Below are 19,572 nucleotides of genomic sequence, written 5' to 3' on the forward strand. Positions count from 1 at the left end.
TGTAGCCAGAGAACAAACAAAATCTTTATCTTCTGTTGTTGTGTTTTTTTGTTGTTGTTGTTTTCTTTCATTTTTGTAAAATCAATATGAATCTGAGAGCTGTGATTCATTTGTGGAAATGAGAACAGTTGTGAAAACAGTTTTGTAGCTTCAATCATTCATTGTTCAGGGTATTCTCTATGTGACCAAGTACATTGAGAAATCAAAGGCAAAGTGAATTCTTCAAAGTAGCTAACAGTATTAGAGCCCCATGCAAATAACTGAATATATTGGTCATAGCTCCACTTAGCTTATAGATATATTGGAACAAAGCTTGAAATAAGATATCATTCCTGCCCCAAGTATTACCTCTGCACAATGACTGATTCATACAAATGTACTGATAACAACCTAATAAACATACTGATAAAAACACTCTACACTCAAGTCAGAAAAATGAAGAACAGCAACATCTACTGGCCTCTCGGTGTCACTATACTTTGGAAAACGTGCAGTTCCGAACAAGTTACTAAATTTAAAATCAGGGGTTCCAAACCCACATGTGACTTTTTAATCCTCTATTGTGGCTCCCTGGCTTTAAAAAAAAAGATGACTTGAATGAAAAAACGTATTCGTAGTTTTGCTTCATCTGTTTTCAGTTAAGTTTCTTTCATGTTTAGATGTTTTACATGTCAGATGATTGAGCTAAAATGATGGTAAAAGAGTTAATCTGTGAGATGGGTTTAGTACTGTATATCGGAAAAAAATAATTGTACACCAATGTTGTCATGTTTATATTCAGTAGTAGAAGAAGAAAAATGATGACAATGTACCAAATGACAGAAAATACCATGTTTGACTTGTTTTTCTTGAATTTTTTTTAATTCCAGAATAATTGTTGCAGCAGGAGGATGTTATTTAATTTTGAAAATAACTTGTCTCTTCTGCAGTCAAAAGTAATAAAAAATCAATTTGTTATTTATAGAAAAACACAATAACATTATAAATCAACTGTGGAAAATATTTACAAGCCATATTTTATATATGAATGGATTAATATCAATAAAAACGTGGGAAATGTGTATTTTTTAAATGTAAATTTGAGACTTTTCGGCTTCCGTAACTGGCCCAAATGGTACTTTAGCATAAGGTGACATCTAGCGGTTACTTTGAGGAATTGAAGTCGTTTATCAAGTCGTTTGTGTTTGGCGGGAGTACTGCCGCTGGGAGGCGCTAAAGAGCAGGAACATGGATAGGAGGAGGCGCCAGCGTCGCTCCGCTGTGTGTCTCTTCAGTGGGCTAACTAAAGTCCATCAACAAGCTAGTTAGCGGTGCATCGCGGTGAACGTTATAAAACGTTCACACACATCAGAATTGGATGGAGCGGCTACGTTAATGTTCTGACGCGCCTGGAGAGTTATCCAAAATCCACGGACCCTTTCGGGTGGAAGTAATTAGCTTCTTCATTCATGCAGCCGATGATGCTCTGAATCTGAGTGGCGGGCGAGCGCAGCCGTCAGCTCACGGGGACAACACGGCTCAGTCACCGGTACGGTTCCTTCTTTCTTTTTGGTTGATAGCATGGTAAAAATATAACACTAAAAAGCAGAGGACACGTCTTTGATTAAACCACTCTGTAGATTTACAGTTTTAGGTTGTCGGCATCTGTGTGCTCACACTGGTACTGACCGGAAACCGTTAATTGTCATTTTGAAAATAAAAGCCCAAACTGCTAGCATGTTGCTGTGGTTTGTTTTGTTTTTGTTTGAACAACTTTTACATTTATGACATATTTATAATTAAATACCTAACCCGTATAAGTTAAAAAATCAATGTTGCAGAGCTGAAACTCTAAGTTGGACTTTGCGAAACCGTTTATGATTGAATTTAGCGCAGGTTTTAAGGTGCTTTATAGTTATTTGTTGCTATCCGCGTGCAGAGTGGCGCCATGGTGGTCCCGGACAGTGCCGGTGTGGTCTCTCCGTCCGACAATGGGGGTCCAGCACAGAGCGCCGAGTCCGGACGCATGATGGAGGCTGGGGACAGGGGCCAGGACCTGGCAGGGGTGGAGCTGGAAGAGGTGCGAAAGCTGCAGGAACTCGTCCGCAGGCTGGAGATCCAGAACGAGAGCCTGCGCAACAGAGGCGGCAAGACGAGAGGCTCCAGCAGCAGCAGCAGCAACCTGAACGCTGCTCCCGGCAACGTCAACGACAGGCGGGCCTGTGAAGAGCTCACCAACTCCCATGTCAGGTCAGAGGAGCACAGCAGCACAGACTTGGAGCTGTCGCCGCCTCAGGACAGCAGCAGCGGGGAAGAGATGTCCCCTGTGCCCGCGGCCAACAGACTGGGGGAAGAAGAGGATGAGGAGGGAGATGAAGGGCATTTTCTAACTCTGACCTGCAGCAATGGAGGGGGGCAAATCCTGACACCTGAGAGCCCCTCTCAAGCTAGTAATGAATCAGAGACGATTGCAGAGGGTGACTCAGGAGTGGACCAAAGTGCACTGGATGAAGTGGATGTCCTAGATTTGGAGGATGGATGCGCAGATGCAGAAGATGACGACAGTTGGTAGGTCCCTCCCCCCCTGTCTACCATCACAATTCTGCTCCGAAGAAAATCACGTCTTTGGTTTCTTTAACGTGGTCTTGTAACATTTTTTCTCATGATGGAGGACACATATGAAGGAAATTCAGTTTAAAATGGCATTTCTGAGTATTTTTTTAATTGAAAGAGTTGTGAATCAGGAACAGATGAACAAATGGAGTTGGAAACAGCTTGTAGGTGTGACGTAGAAGAGACTACATTAAACTCCCTGCTCTGATGCATCCACTTGTAGACGACAAGATCCGTGTACGTCTTTGTTGTCCTCATCCCAGCTGGAATCTGGCTCTAAACTTTACGGCTGGATAGCCCCTAGATTGCACTCTTATTGTCCCTCTGATGTGAGGTTGGAGCTGTGAGGGGCTGTAAACTAGCGGTAGAGCAAATAAACAGATGGATGATGGGAAGTGGAGGTAGGCTTACTCTGCACCAACGATCCCACCCACTGGGAATGATTTTACGATAGATCAAGAGATGAGCGGAGTTGGACTTTAAATATTCTTCAAAACACTTCATACCTTATAACTGTTCATTTATGCAGTGCAGCAGTGAATAGGAGCTATCTTTAGGCCAAACGGACCTCACATATAGAGTTTCTTTCTTGGTTTTGTAGGTAAAGCATCCCCTCTAACCACATGACTCATTTCTGCCTTTTCTTGTGAACCCTTGATATTAAAATGAGCAACTTCCCCACGGGGCAGTGACTGCATGACGTTTAGCCGTGTGACTGCTGCAGATCACTTTCTTTAATCCAGAAGAAAACAGGTGTTGAAACCTGGCGAACAGGAACTCTACAGGGACACGGAAGGAGGGGGGGAAAAAACAGGATTAAATGTCAGCTGTGGAGAAAAGTGTGAGACGGTAGAAGCAGAATAATCCATGCAGTCCTGCAGGCAAATTAGATGAAAACAACATCTCCTTAAATTCAGCAGAGTCCTAAAACTGAGACAACCCTCCTGCTCCTGGGTTTAAAGTGAGGACAGAATTACAGCTGAAGGAACTTCTTTTCACTTCTTTGTTATCAAAGAAGATTCAGGAAAACAGTGACAGAAATCTGCTGTGTATTATTACACTATATACATGAAAACTCCAGGGAGAAATTGCACTTTTTTCCTCCATTTTTTTTGTTTCTGGTGTCAGCTCAGATTATTGGAAGCTTTTTTTAATTATTTTTTTGAGTTTCTTTATTAGCCATACCATATGTGCTTTTGAGGAGGGGGGTGCTTATCGTGGCCAAAACAATGCTAATCCTCACAGCGGTATAATCTGATATCCTCTGGGCTGTAGGCTGGCTCATGGCCTTAACTGCTTTGGACGGGATTTTGCATCATGCGATCCGAGGGCCCCTGTGTGGGTGAGCAGACGGCCGAGGGGGACAGAAACACTGCGAGCAAACAAAGTTTTTTTTTCTTTTAATGCGAAGGGAACAAGAGTCAAGAAAGAAAAAGCAGTTGTTTGACTAAAGACGTCCTTCATGGACTTCTGATGTTCTGTCCTAATATTTACTTCTCTGTTATGCAAACAGAAGTGAACAAACCTTCTGTGTGAACTACACCTGTGTGATTATGTGACATAACAGCACTGCCAAGGAGCAATAGGTGCTCACCTGTGTCTGGTTCAAACAGTAGATCAAATGGTGAGCAAAGCTCCTGCTTGAATGGATCAAACAGGACTTTAGGCTTTTGGACAGAGTACATCCCGCCCCCCCCCTCCCCGGCTCTGTGACAGCATGAGTGACCTGAATTTTGGTCTGTATTGTTCGAGGATCCTGTGGGAAAATGCGACCTTTTATCTTTGCCTGTTGGGAGGAATAGCTGACGGGCTCAGACACCCGTCCGTTTGAGTTTCAGAGGAACTTTTAAATGCACTCATCCACTTTCAAAGAGGCCATTTTTATATTATACACCCGTTCTGATTAAAATCCTGTTTTGTCATGATGGAGGACACGTATAAAGAAAACTAGACTCAGAATTACGCATGTAAATCAGGAGCAGACGTAAAAACGCTTGTAGCTGTGACTTTGGGGGGGCCAAAAGCTCCCTACTCCGCTCCATTCTGATGCATTCACTTGCAGACAAGTAGATCCACGTTCATCTTTGTTATCTTTCTCCGAGCTGGTATTAGGCTCAAAACTGTACTGCTAGATAGCGGCAATATTGTTAAGCCATTTTTGTTGCACCTCTAATGTTACGGTTGAGGTTGTGAGGGACTGGACGCTAGCAGGAGAGGGTTTAAACAAAGGAATGATGGGAAATGGGGGTAGGTTTACTCTGTGCCAACTGGGCCTGCACAATATACCGCAAATTTATCGTCATCGCAATATCAAGCTGTGCAATATCCATATCGCAAAAGTCATCAAAAATCACAATAACTGGTTCCCTTAAATGTGCTAAAACAATCCTATGGCAGCTTGAAGCATTTAACGAATCAAATAAATCCATTTATGCATTTGACCAATTGGATGGACCCTTTCCAATGTTGGCCAATCAGATGAGCCCTTTAATGTTAGATGTTTGCCTCCTACGTCAATGAGGGTCATTTGGAGTATAGTTTTTTTAAACTGCATGAAATGGTAATGATGTTTTTGGTTGTTTTGCTATTTGTTTATATAGCGCAAATTATATCGTTTTCGCAATATTGATCACTAATATCGCATATCGCAAGTTTTGCTCATATCGTGCCAACAGTCCTGTCTACAAGTCAGAGGTGAATTTGTAATAAACTCCTGCCTCGCTGCAGAAACTGTTCTAGAAAACAACATTTTGGCTAAAAACGGCATAATCATAACTCAAAGACTATTGGGAACGCTTTTTAAAATAAATCAAAAGACAATTGGAGTGAGTGAGACCTTTAAGTGTTTACTCTCCTGTGTTGTTATCTGCTGTCTTTACACACAGTGATAGTTTGTGAAGTGGGAGGACATGCATGGGTGGTGGGGCGTAGATTGCCTGTGGTATAGACTTTAAAGACACACCTCTTGTGTGATCGCTCACAGTTGATTGAATCATGAATGTCAGTCAGGACAGAATGCTTGAAAACTTTCTGCAACCAATTATTCTCACTCGGAAACGTGTCAGCCCTAACGCTTTGAGTCTAATCGCCTTCTCCCCGGCTCTGCACTGCTCCTATTTTCCGACAGCTCTCACTTTAAGCCTCCACAGTTTTCTGTTGCTCACGTCTCCCGGCTCTACCAGTTTTAATCTCGTGTGCCTTTCCCCCTCGACAGGTTGTACGTGTCTCCTAAAAAGCAAATAGCCGATCCAGGGCCCGACTCGCCACTGAAGTGGTGTCGCCAGGCTCTTGATCATCGCAGTCCAGAGACGGAAATGGCCTGTAAGACGCTGATCAACCGCTTGGACCAGAGTATGCAATTTACACACTTACTTGTGTATTAATTTAGCTTGTTAAAACACACAAACGTAGTTATGTATTCACCCCAAACCTATTTTTTTAGCTTGAGCTCCTCTGAAGACTTTTGTATCAGATCATATTTAAGTCCAGATGCTTTAGTTTTTTTGTTGCCCTGCTTGTGTACCTATCTGTGGTAAAGTACCATGACAAAGCCTGAGCAGTGGTAGTTGGTGTTCAACCACATTTGTGCAAAAGGGAGTTTTTGTCTGATCAAATGGCGCTCATTCCTCATTTATTACGCCAGCAGCTTCAGCCTCCCGCACACAGGAGAACCTGAACAACAAGGCTATTCACGCCACGGCTCAATGGCTGCATGCAGTCATGGGCTGGATTGGATTACCTTCGCCCACGTGACAGCTCTTCCTTTCAAAACCCAGCAGCGGGCCATGAAAGCACCCGATGGCTGCAGAGAGCGCTTCTGCCCGAAACTAGCAGCCGCTGTGAATGAGACCTCGTCTGTTCACATGTCTGACGTCTGATCCGATCTGTCCTTTTGCCTGCAGCGTCCCGATGGAGGAACATGTACAGCAGCCCGTCAGAGGCTGGCCCCACCAGTTCTGGGCTGATCTCACCTGGGTACCACAAATCGACTAACAAATCCCTACTAACCTGTGGCAGCGCAGGTATGGCATGACGCTAACACTCTGCTTTCCACGGCCAATAACCTCTCTTATTGTTTTGTGTGCTCACAGTTTGGATTGATGCAAATCTTTTATAAAAGCTAACAAGTCAGGCCTCAACTATCTGATGTCACACGTAGAAATGCAAATATTTGGGACCGATCACGTGACAGGCCGGTCATGTGATCCGCCATGATCACATGACCGGCATGTCTTTTGTTTGGAGAACATTTTTACTTTGCGTCTCACACGGCTTCTTAAACAAAAAACAGATGCAAAAAAAAGTATATCTTCCAGAAAAAAAAGATGGTTCATGTAAAAATCTTGTAAATAAAAACATGAAAAGACATCCAATCTGAACATATGACTAAAAAAAAAAAAAGAATTCTTTTGCAGGGTTTTTTTGTCACAATAGACTGATTTGATGCTATGATTAATGTAATAAACCATGGAAACGTCGTGCCAAAAACGTGCCATTTCCAACTCTTACTTTGTAGTGAAACATCATTTCTTTTTTGTAGTTTCATTTGGAATATTTAAGGCCTCTTCTGCTCGCCTGATAGTTTCCTGCGGTCATGTGACGTTCTCTTTGTTTTAACATGTTACCCTCCTTGTGTTCAGGTGCAACTAGCATGCACTCGGCTCTGAGCTCTCAGTCATCCGTAGACAGTGAACTCAGCACATCAGATGACTCCATTTCTATGGGTTATAAACTCCAGGATCTCACCGATGTCCAGATCATGGCTCGTCTGCAGGAGGAGAGTAAGTCCATGCTGTCATCAGTAGCACTTTGAAATCTGTGAACTGTTTGAGGTGCAAGAATTGGACTTGAATGCGTGTGCTTGTGGTGACAGGTCTAAGGCAGGATTGTGCCTCAGGCTCAGCATCTGCATCACGCCGCAGCTCCACCACCTCTCAGCAGTCGCTGCGCCGCGGCGGAACCTTCAGCGATCAGGAATTCGATACTTACAGCCTGGAAGATGACGAGGATGGGTTCTGCTCCGCCTCCCAGCACCGGCATCGATACACTCCGTCACCTTTGGGTTCACCGCGTTGCCTTTCCCCCTCCACCTCCAACCACGGTCAAGAGTACAGCAGCCGGCTTGCAGCGCCACGTTCAAGAACGCCCAGGCGATCCCTTCAGGGTCCCAGCACAGAGCTGCTCAAGTTTGCAAAAAGCGAGGGTATGCCAAACACCACCGGCACCAATATTCAGATTATTATGGAAATCCTTGTACCAGTGCTGTGCAGATGCTTGTTCTCTTGGTGAACCAGTTGTTTGTGTGTGGTTCCAGAGGAACTGAGACACAGCATGCCTAATCTGGCTCCCCGCACCAGCCTACGCTCCCTGGAGGCAGTCAGAAACAGCCGCAGCATGGAGGCTAACCTCCAGAGCTCTGGCAACCGCATGTCTCACCTGTCCCACTCCCCTCCCAAAGGTAACCCTGCCCTCCTCACCTGCCCCTCACTAGACCTGCTTCTCCTTTTTTATTTGGTAGCTTCTCCTTCAGCTTACCTCAGTTCTCAGCCTCTGCATGACCAAAAGTAGCCTTTGACTGATGACAGGAAACAAAGGACGACTGTCACCTGCTGAGCTGTTCTTTGTTTTCTTGTTGTGAGTGGAGCTGCGTAACACTAAAACAACCAAAACTGTTTGTTTTGGTTTAAAGAAACCAAATTCTCTTTATGGCTCAAATATTTAAATACGTTTTTGTAAGAATACGTTTTTTTGTTTGTTTGTTTTTTCATTTAAGCTTGAGTTTGAGCATAGATTGCACATTTATGTCATTTGATAAGCAAACAATGACAGTAGGGGCAGGTAAAGTTATGCTGCAATATTAAACAAAATATTGTACCAACAAAGTATATGACGATATAGCAAAAAAATCTGTGTTTAGAATATTCCTGCTTTTCTTTTCTAACTTAATTTTTAAATTATTAAAAACAATAACAGAAAATAAATAAATTATTTGCTTTGATTCTTTTGTAGTAGCAATTTTTAGGAATTTGGAGATAAACCTACAGCCGATCAATTGGTCTGCAGTTCTTCAAATCACTTATCTATTGAAGCTCCACTTCAAGCTCTCATTCAGAAACTGGAGTTGTTCATTCTGTTCATTTAGTCGTATGATTTTCAAAGACCAGCTTAGCCAAAACTAAGGATGGTGGAGCTGCTACAACCATCTTGCAGTAAGAAGGGCACAACAGAAAAAAAAGGCAAATGTCTTATTTAGCTAAAGTACTGATCCAGGTTTTGAAACCACAGGTTCTTGTTTTGGTGTAATGTTCATTTTTTTAAAGCGTCACACAATCTGCACCCTTTTCTTCCTCCTGTCTTCTACCCACAGTGTGTCTTTTAAATTAGGAAGACAAACTTTGTTGCAAAATGTTGTCCTGCATGTCCTTATATTGTGGTTTGATGGCCTGAGAAAACAAACCACCCCTACTTCATCTAATCTAGTTATTCGCTGGATGTCACTGCCAAGCTGCTCAGTCAATTTGACTGGATCCAGAAGTTAAAATCATTTTTAATATAAAAAATATATACATAAATATACATGGATTTATTCGCAAATTTGTATTTTAAACAATTTAAACCACAATAAGTAGTTAAACTAAACAGCAATAGAATATTTGTTGTTAAATTTATGAATTCTGACTTTAACAACTTTTATAAAATTATTTCTTTGTTAAAAAAAAAAGTACTAAAACTTGAAAAAGATTGAGTTTAAATTTGATCAAATTTTTCTTTTTGTTCCAGGATCTAACAGAGCTGATGGTTTGATCCACATCTCATGATTTTTGAACATTTTTTCATCATTATGTTTATGATAAACGTAGTTAAATTGAAGTTTTAATAAATTAAACTGTGGGTTTGCAGTTTGGCACAGCTCTGCCTTTTTAGTATTTTAAATTTGAAGAATCAGTCTGGTAACACAGTGTTTGAAAAGGAAGTGTTTATTTTAGCCAACCCTTCTTAACATCCTCCAGTCAGACCATTATGTGAGTGGTCACATCGCAGGGGGAAATGTTGAAACAGAAGACCATGCAGCCTGTGTTGTAATCTCTGTTCCAGCTCACTTTAAAGGAAGAAGAAGTTAAATGAAACTGATCTTTTACGTCTATTTTATTACACTGTCATCACATTATATGTGTAGTTTAATGCATTTGAACAGATGTGCACTACCGGAGGATGTTTGTCATAACTATATGCATTACATGAAGCATTTGAGATTTTATCTTCCTTATCTTAAATAAACAACTCTGTCCTACAGTTGCTTCATTACTGTTCTACCTTCCATTCATTAGAACCGGTTACTGTTTCTCTGATGAATGCTTTAAGGACTTTTCGTTGATAATAGTACAGATTGAGACCTTTCAAAATCTTTGTTCTTTCTTTAGCTCAGGGTGCGGCCTCCAGTCGTCTGCGTGGCAACGGACAGTCACCTCTCTCCCTGCGAGCTCCGGTTAAATCCGTCCCTCCTGTGGGATCCGGGCCTGCTGGTCGTCAGCCTTCAAGAGGTCTTCCGGTCATACAGGCTCCACTTGCTGGAGGGCGCGGGCTCCAGTCGCCAGGATCCGCTAACGGAGGAGGCTATGCAGCCGGGAGGGCCTCGACCGGGTCAGCACGGCCTGCAGCGGGGCGAGGTCAGACTGTGGCTCCGGTTTCTACAAGAAGTAAACTGTCCCAGCCTTCCAGAAGGTCAGACCCAAATGTTAATAAAATAAACATCATAAGTTTAGTGTCAGTTAAAAAACTAACATATGTTTTCATTTTATTGCCAGGTCTTTGGGTGTAACTAAAATCTCAGATGAATCCTGGAAAGACGGATGTTACTGAGTCCTTCCTGTGATAAACTGCTGCAACTCCTACCTGACTTCTTAATGACAACAGCCCAGCTCTGTGTCTTCAGACGTGTTGCACATTTCAGACTGGAGCCCTGTGCCGCACTGGATTTGTAGTCAATCTCTTTCCCTTGCATGAAAGATTGTCAACCCACACACACACAAAGAGACTATGTAGGTGGATGTGATGGCACACAGGGAACGCTATCAGTTGTATGGACCAACCCTGAGCTTCCAGATCATTTCCTTGAATCAACCTTTCTCATTTTTATGGTAATTGTGAGAAATAGCTGGAAATTTGGGCTTTGTATTGCTGCACTGTTGCTGTATGACTATGAAGACAATTTAAATGAAGATATTGCCGGTTTGTTTGTGCAACTACTTGACAACGGGGGGAAGTGCATGCAGGGTTATGTTGTTTTCCCGCAGCCTCGAGGCCTTTCTGACTTTCCATGTCCCCCTATGTCTTAATTTGATGTGCAAAAGTTTTTGAGTGGTTCATTGTGAACGTTTTATATGTTTGTTTGTTTGTTTTTTGCTCTTTGCTTACACAGCAGAACAATCCTTGTAAACCACACTGCCCTTGTGAATTCTAATATGGAATTAAAAAAAAGAAAAGTGGTTGTGCCAAGGTGCATTGCAACTGCAACTCTTTAATTCTATGGATACTCTTGAAGACTTATAGGTACTCATGTAGGAGTTTTAATATCGATGTGTCTTGGTGGATTACTTGACTTTTACAAAAATAAAAAAACTGTCTAATGCACAAAGACCTTTTGCCTAAGTCAGCTATGCACCCATGTGAAGTGTGCCTCAAAATTAGAAACTGTAATAATTTCAAATAATAAAGCCTACCATAAATCTATAAAAAGCTTTTTTTCTCAGTGCAAGAAAACTTGCATCACAATTGCCTAAGCACTTGACATTTAAACACAATGACAGAAAAATTACACTAGTCCTGTTATTTCCTGGTAGCTGGATCACTTCTGAAAAAGGCTCCATGCTACCCACCCCTTGTGACAAAATGGCCTACAGGCCTCATCTGTGCGTTCAAAGTCTGAGCTCACTAAATTCAAACATCTTGTTTTATTATAAAACATATCGGAAAATCCTAATTTTGCATACCCGAGTTAGGTCTCACAAGGTTTTTTTATCGAGACAAATATAGTTATAATGTGAGTATCTGCTCTGTTATGCATGACGCAAATAGTAAGGGATCAGCGGTAAACGAGGCCACGCATTGTCTGCCCCCCGCCCTCCCTCTGCTTGTCAGGAAGCAAGCTGATTGGCCGAGGCCTAGCAAAGAGTGGCCGGGGATCCTAAACTGCAGGCCGCACTTAGCTTACCGTCAAAAATAAACTAAAAAAGTAACAGACACTTTCTGCAAGAGGGAGGCACAAGAATACAGTCAGAAGACGACGTTATCAGGTAAATTTATTTTAAACAGTCCACCAAGGCACGCGGAAAGAGACCCACGGGCCCAGTCAGACGTAGCGGGCCTCTTTCAGCCCTTAAGGAAAACAACATGGAAGATAATGCGGCACACCCGCATCGATTAGCTTAGCACGCTAGCTAGCAAAGAGGACGACCGTCGTCGCGATAAATCCAATTAAATGTTAACAATTAAACTAGAATAAAATATACTGTGCTGACTGTCTTGCAGTCATCCGTGCACTGCGTGTAAAAGAGCTGCAAAATCGGCGATATGGTGATTTAAGACTGGTTTTTGTGTCACTGGAGTTAGCTTCAATGCTAAAACAAAATGGCGCCCGATAAACAAGCCATAGCTGCTAGTTAGCTCCAGTGGGTGGAGGGCGTTAGCCTCCAAACCAGGGGGTTGCATAACAGCTATCTTTATTGGTGATCATAAACATTAGGCATCTTTAATTTAATATACTGTTGATTATCAATAATACGAAACGAGCAATGCGCCAGGGCATTGATAAGTGTGCATACTTTTGTTAAAGCAATTGCCCACGGAACGGGGATGTTTTATTTGCTCTATTTTGAACCGTCATATCTGACGGCACGACATTTTTCCTACAAAACAAGCAATTCTTTCGCGGCAAAAGATCGGTCTGCAGTTTGCAGACTTGATATAAAAGAGCAGTCTTTCAAATTTGTTGTAGAAAGGCTCAACCATCTCCGTGCAGAGCTACATGTCCGCAGGTTGGCGTTATGTGTAGTACTCTTACTAGACAATAGATGGAGCCAGTGGAAACCCTAACAGTTTCAAGTGCTTCTTGAAACAACCACTACAAGATACTGAGAATTAAACTTGTAAAAAATATTGTGTTTATTTAACTTTTTCTTTCCTGTCCTCAGATTGAGTTAATTGATGGAAGAAGGCATGCTAGTTATCGTGTTGGTTTTATTATAAAGATCTCACTAAATGTGAAGGTATGTGTTTACTGCAGGCTATTATTAGATTCTTGTTTGTTTTCTTGATATCATTTAAGGTAAACACAAGCATTGACCAGTTTTCTGCTCACAATATCATTTTCAGTAAGTTTTTACTGGATCAAAACATGGATCAAGGAGGAGGGGTATTGGAGCTGCACGCTCAGGAGCTGAAGATGCCGCATGCTATGATCATGCAAGACTTTGGTGGGTGGTAAAAGTAGAAATCATTGACCAAACATCACAAGCTATATTTGAAACCATTTGAGTTATTATAAAGGGTTTTTTGTTAGATTTAAAAATGATAAAGTTCACAATTTTGTGGGCATTAAGTTTGCAGTTTTGCCCATGTCTTAAAATGTGTGACTCTATCATCTGTGCTCTCATTAAATATGTACTTTTCATGTTTCTTTATTTATAATCTATAAACAGTCTGACCATTTTCCTAAAGTAGTTCAATGACTTGCAATAACAGCAATGCGTTTTCCTTTTTTTAGTCAAAATTTCTGAATTTGATCAACTCTGACTGAAAGCTGACGCAGAACACTAAAACAAAAACGGCCTTTTTGTACAACACTACCGCGGCAAACTTACAACAGAGGCTTCTAATCATGTTTACGATGAAAACAGCATTTTTTTCCCAACATAAAAAGTGTGGAAAATCTGAAAAAGTAAGATTATCATCATAAAGGTATCTACAAAAACTGAAAGCTTAAATCTGAATGGCTGCAACTTGATTGTCGTGTGAGTTAAATGAAATGGAATGCTGTGCCAGTAAAACTTGGTTTTGGCATTAGCTTTATTTATTTGCATTTTGGGAAATTCTAACCCCTTTTTTTTAAATATTTCTTGCAGTTGCAGGCATGGGAGGTCTTGCTCACATTGATGGCGAGCACATTGTGGTGTCCGTGCCTGAGGGGATGCTTCTCTCCGATGTGATGACGGACGAGGGCATTCTCCTGGAGCATGAGCTTGAGGTGGAAGGTCTGGAAACCCACGTAGTTGAAGGTCTGGAGGCGGAAGTGGTTGAAGGACTAGAGACTGAAGTGGTGGGAGGCTTACATGCAGACGTTGAAGGCCTGGAGGCAGAAGTGGTTGATGGGCTGCAGACGCAGGTGGTGGAGTTGGAGGCTCAGGTGGTTGAGGGCTTAGAGGGTGAGGTCGAAGTTGCGGCTCTCGAGGCCCAGGTGGTGGAGGGCCTGGAAGCTGAGGTAGATGTAGAAGGGCTGGAAGCTCATGTTGTGGAGGGGCTTGAAGAGGAGGTGGAAGTGGAGGGCTTAGAGGCTGAGGTTGTTGAAGGTCTTGAAGTAGATGTGGAAAGTCTCCACTCTCAGGGAGTAGAGGCCCACGAAATAACCGCAGAAGACATGGTTGCCACAGGACACAGTGTGATCATGCCTGACAATATATTGGGGACCGAAGTGGCGATTGAGGAAGCCTTGGAAGCCCATCATCACCATGTTTTAACGTCAGACCTCATCCAGGACCCAAATCACCACCATGACGACATGCCTGACCAGGTGTTTGTAGCTGAGCTACTCTCTGATCACCAAGACAGTACATTGGACCACCAGCTGGTGTCAGAAGGATTGATGGTGACAGAAGCCAACTCAGAGACCATCATTCATCAACAGTTGCCAAATGAGGGTGTTCCTTTACAGACAGACGAGGATGATGATGGAAGAAGCAGCTCAGAGGATTACCTTATGATCTCCCGTAAGACACATTCAAATTCCACTCTGCAGAGCTCATTTTCTCCAATAACAGCATTATTTTTGTTGTTGCAGTTGATGAGGTGGGAGAGAAGTTGGACATAGGAGACACTCCCCTGGAGATCAGTACTGAGGTAATGGACAAGGAAATCAAAGAGGAGGAAGAGTCTGAGGTCATCAAGGTTTACATCTTTAAAGCTGAAGCAGACGATGACTTAGGCAAGTGACCTTAAATCTGCTGTCTTTTCCTTTTTCTGTTAGTCAAAATTGAGGGTTGATAAAGTGGGAGAAAAAACCTCTTTCTATTTTTAGGAGGAACAGAGGTGATAACAGAAGATGATTACCAAAATGGCCATCCTGACCTGGAAGCAGCTTCCTCAGGCAGGCTGGGAGTTGGCCGGGACAAGATGGTCTACATGGCTATCAAGAACCCACCTAAGGATGAAGAGGAAGAAGACGAGGAAGATGACGACGATGACGATGATAGTGATGATGATGACGATGATGTAGACATCAGTATGTGAAAAAATATATTATGATTTTTTAGTGCGCATAGATGTTAAATAGGTCAATTTGGTTGTTTAAGAGGTAAAAAACAAACAAAAAAACTGGCAAATACAAAAACACAACCAGGACTTTTGAGCTTCAAAGTGTTTGAGTGTAAAATAGAATGGTTTAAGGGTTTCAAATGATTTACAATGTTTCTTTTGAGTGTATTTGATCTTAATGTCTTTGTAGGTACTACCATTGATCAGGTGAAGAATGGAGTTGCTGCACCTTATTTACAAATCCGTGAGGGGCTGGGCGCTAACAGAGCTCTGAAATCCAAAGTTAGGAGGAAGAGGAAAGGAGATACAAGGCAGTGTCAGACTGGTATGATCTGCAGAATTATTCTATTCACATTTGAAGTCATCCTGATTCACGTAAAGTTTTTAGCTGTTGATTATAAAAACACAAGTCAAGTATAACTTGAAAAATAAATCTGGGGATTGATTTGGTCTTCCCTGACTTTGTTCCAGCTGTTATCATTGGGCCAGATGGGATGCCTTTGACGGTTTATCCCTGCCACATCTGCGGAAAGAAGTTCCGTTCGAGGGGCTTCCTCAAATGCCATATGAAGAACCACCCCGACCATTTACTCAAGAAGAAGTACCAGTGTACCGACTGCGACTTTACCACCAACAAAAAGATCAGTTTCCACAATCATTTGGAGAGTCACAAGCTCTTGAGCCACAACAGTGAGCGATCTCCAGAATATACCGAGTACACGCGGCGCTATCACGAGTCCAGCCCTTTGGGCTCCGACAAGCTCATCGTTAAGGACCCGGAACCCAAACTGCATCACTGCAAGTACTGTGATTATGAGACCGCTGAACAGGGTCTGCTCAATCGCCATCTGCTGGCAGTGCACAGCAAGAACTTTGCACACGTGTGTGTGGAGTGTGCCAAAGGCTTTCGTCATCCGTCGGAGCTAAAAAAGCACATGCGGACCCACACAGGGGAGAAGCCCTACCACTGTCCGCATTGCGAGTTTCGTTGTGCAGACCAGTCAAACCTAAAAACTCACATCAAGAGCAAGCATGGCGCCGACCTGCCTTTCAAGTGTAGCCACTGTCCCCAAGCTTACGCCGACGCACGGGAACTCCAGCGTCACATGGAGACTGTGCAGGGCCACAAGACCCACCAGTGTCCGCACTGCGAACACAAGAGCACCAACTCCAGTGACCTGAAACGGCACATCATTTCAGTACACACCAAGGACTTCCCCCACCAGTGTGACGTGTGTGAAAAAGGCTTTCACAGGCCTTCAGAGTTGAAAAAACACGCAGAGACACACAAAGGCAACAAAGTGCACCAGTGCCGGCACTGCAACTTCAATGCTCCCGACACATTCACCCTGAGTCGCCACATCCTGTCCATGCACACAAAGGATCTGCCCTTTAAGTGCAAGCGCTGCCGGCGAGGTTTCCGGCAACCAGCGGAGCTGAAGAAGCACATGAAGACGCACAGTGGTCGAAAGGTTTATCAGTGCCAGTATTGCGAGTATAACAGTACGGACGCTTCTGGCTTCAAACGCCACGTCATCTCAATTCACACCAAGGACTATCCCCACCGCTGTGATTACTGCACCAAGGGCTTCAGGAGGCCTTCAGAGAAAAGCCAGCACATAGCAAGGCATCACAAAGACATGTTGATGTAACGTCACAAGCACTCCTTTAACCGAGTAAATCTGTGTCACACACCCAGAGGTCATTTTAGTCGATCAGAAAAGACTGATGCAGGCATTGAAGACATTATATTTGCCGTTCTGTGTTGGAATAAACCTCCTCCCACGGGTGATGCTAAAAAATACCCATTTAGACGGAACAAAGTCTAAAAAAAAACAACAAAAAAGTTGTACACACCAGGTGGGCCAGCTGTAAATTCTTTTCTGTTGCAGAAAATGGCATATGAGCATTTATTCAGGGTTTCAAATGTCTATATTTTTATATCCACTCAGCTGAAATGCTGCACGCCGACTGTCAGTGCTTTGTGAAACATCATGCTAGTTCTTACTACGTGGAATGAGTACAGAAGACCTTTGCCTCCATAGAAATAACCCCCCCCCCTCCCCCTCCCATTGGAACAAGCTGCTCCTCCCCTGGCATTTGTTTGGTGCTGTCTGATCTTAGACTGCGTTCAAACTTTTCAGTCACGTCTGGACGCATTCTGCATCTTGGGGGGGTTCTAAAAAAAAAAAAGAAAAGAAATTAATAGTTGAACTTCCATCATTTTTAAATTGTCCTCCCAGCTTAAACACTTGGAGTTCTATTAAGTTAATAATGTATTGAAAATGTAGTAGATATTTTATTAAATGTGTCTTAAAAGTTGAGTCAGAGATGTGTTTCAATCAACCACCTCCAGCAAGGAGCAAGCAGAACTGGCATATTAGATCACCCGTTTTTTGTACACGACAGTGACATTTGGTGATTCCACCTGCTACGATGTTGCAGATATTTCACCGATGTAGTATTATGAATATTATTTTAGTATGAAAAAAGTGACATATGGTTGGCTCCACATTAAAAAACAACAACCTCTGTATTCATCTGCCACAGTTGAGTTGCATACGTGTGGTATTAGCTATGACACAGATGTACTTTAACCATTTGATTGCAATCATGCCTTACATCTGGTCGTTTTCACTCTTGAAACACTGAGGAACATAGTTAATCAGAGAAGAAGTGATTCTTAACTCTCAAACATGCACAGCTCTATGATTTGTTTGAGTCAGTAGAAAGCACTTTAAAAAATGTTTTTTTTTATTATTGATTTTGTTGGTATTTTAACATGTATGGGAGTTAATTATCTGGGGATGTGTCTATATATTTATATACATGTCCTTGGGGAGGGGGAAAAACACATTAAAAGCTTAGTGGGAAAGGTAAACGTCGTTTTTCTTTCGAGTGTTAACTCTAACCAGTGGGCACGATTCACCACAGCATCAAACTGTCACTGCTTTGTGGGTGAAAGAGTTCTTGTTTTGTTTCTATGGATAAGTGATTGGGTTTTGTGTTTTGTGCTCACTAACAAGTATCCCGGACACTAGTCTTTTCCACTTAACCCGCCCCAGTCCCAGACCTGGGCTTGTTTTCCTGACATCAGTGGTCATTAGTCTTTTCAAGTATGCACATATGCTGTCTACATGAAATTCATTGTGATATATATATTAAAAATCCCCACATTTTGTGTACCCTAGTCATTTTTTCCCCCTTCAGTCTGGATAAACTCCTGGCGGGGAAGACCCAAAATAAACTATCTTTTTAACATGTTTTCTTCCTTCTCTGCCTAGAATTTGATGTGTTTTTGTCCAAATTGATAGAAATACTTTTGAAGGTTTTGTTTCACAATGTAAATGGTCCCAAAGACGGCTGTAGAGACAAAAAAACAGGCCTCTATGTTAACACTTGGTTTGCAGTTTGGTTGTTTTGTTTTAGGTTTTTGCAAATTTCAGTGTGTTAGTCCCCCATAACAAAAACCTAACTGGAAATGTCATAAACAAACCCTGAAGCCTAAACATCTTCAACGACTGCTTCACCAGGAAATCTATAACCCTTGTGCTATCCTATGACCCCACCCTTACATTGACGTGTTATTCCTACCATGACAAAGGTGGATAAAGGTGGAAAGATTTCATTTAATCCATGGACAACAGTGAAGATCACAAATCATTGAAGAAAAACGGTTCAGAGCACTGTCTAGTGGGTCTAGATGACCCAACTCCCAATGTTAAAGTGCCTAGGATAGCACAAGGGTTAAACAAAACGTCAACCAGTGTGACTCTGATAAATACCTGAGTCATGAATAGTGCAGGGGGGAAGTTTTTCTGATTCTTTGTACTTTTTTGCAAGAGAATCAAGTGTAAGTTGAATATGTGTAAAAACAGATAATTAATAGCAAATCAATTTACATTTGAGTTATTCTTAAGTTCAGCCAACTCTCGTTTTTTCCAATATTGATTTTTATCAATGTATTTCATTTTGAGACGATTTTATAATTGATACAGGCCAATTAACAATTTACCTCAGATTAATCTGATTGGATGATAGGAATAAAAGTGGACTAATCGTTGCTCCTCAGTCTTAATCCATTTCCTGACTTCTAATGACGTTTTGGACCTATGATTTTCACAATAAAAGAACAGATAAGTGAACAAAGCTTAAACACCAAATGGCAAAAAAACTCCAGAACTCAATTTCCTGTCTCATGGAGATCCTGGTGGATCACAAATGTTATATATATTTCAAAAATATAAGTTATTTTATTTCCTCAATGCAGATGAAACGATTACATTTATTTCTATTAAAATGAACAGTCGTTTTTTAACGCTGCTGCATAATGAAATGCATCCTGTGCGTTTATTTATGCTCCCCCCCTCATCCCTGTCTTCAAACATGCTGGGAGTTTCGAGGCTGCGTTGCAGTCGAGCAGTGCTTCACTCCCCGTCACCTGTCGTGTAAGAA

At 42.2% G+C, this 19,572-nt stretch overlaps 2 protein-coding genes across 2 annotated transcripts; both read left to right on the forward strand.

Moving 5' to 3' along the window:
- The first annotated feature begins 1,094 nt into the window (after positions 1-1,094).
- Positions 1,095-11,227, forward strand: zgc:66447 (SLAIN motif-containing protein-like). Its single transcript, XM_004073502.5, has 9 exons — positions 1,095-1,528; positions 1,919-2,547; positions 5,807-5,943; positions 6,495-6,614; positions 7,233-7,373; positions 7,466-7,795; positions 7,907-8,050; positions 10,014-10,314; positions 10,398-11,227. The coding sequence occupies exons 2-9, from the start codon at positions 1,928-1,930 to the stop codon at positions 10,450-10,452; spliced, it is 1,848 nt and encodes a 615-aa protein (XP_004073550.1). The 5' UTR covers positions 1,095-1,528; positions 1,919-1,927; the 3' UTR covers positions 10,453-11,227.
- Positions 11,228-11,468: 241 nt separating this feature from the next.
- znf711 (zinc finger protein 711) lies at positions 11,469-18,378 on the forward strand. The gene is made up of 8 exons (XM_011480301.4): positions 11,469-11,885; positions 12,783-12,857; positions 12,964-13,064; positions 13,713-14,573; positions 14,645-14,788; positions 14,882-15,085; positions 15,308-15,442; positions 15,589-18,378. The coding sequence occupies exons 3-8, from the start codon at positions 12,986-12,988 to the stop codon at positions 16,767-16,769; spliced, it is 2,604 nt and encodes an 867-aa protein (XP_011478603.1). The 5' UTR covers positions 11,469-11,885; positions 12,783-12,857; positions 12,964-12,985; the 3' UTR covers positions 16,770-18,378.
- The last annotated feature ends 1,194 nt before the right edge of the window (positions 18,379-19,572 follow it).

This window comes from Oryzias latipes, chromosome 10, assembly GCF_053564925.1.
Source record: "Oryzias latipes strain Hd-rR chromosome 10, Olatipes_Hd-rR_3.1".
In the NCBI taxonomy this organism is placed as follows: domain Eukaryota; kingdom Metazoa; phylum Chordata; class Actinopteri; order Beloniformes; family Adrianichthyidae; genus Oryzias; species Oryzias latipes.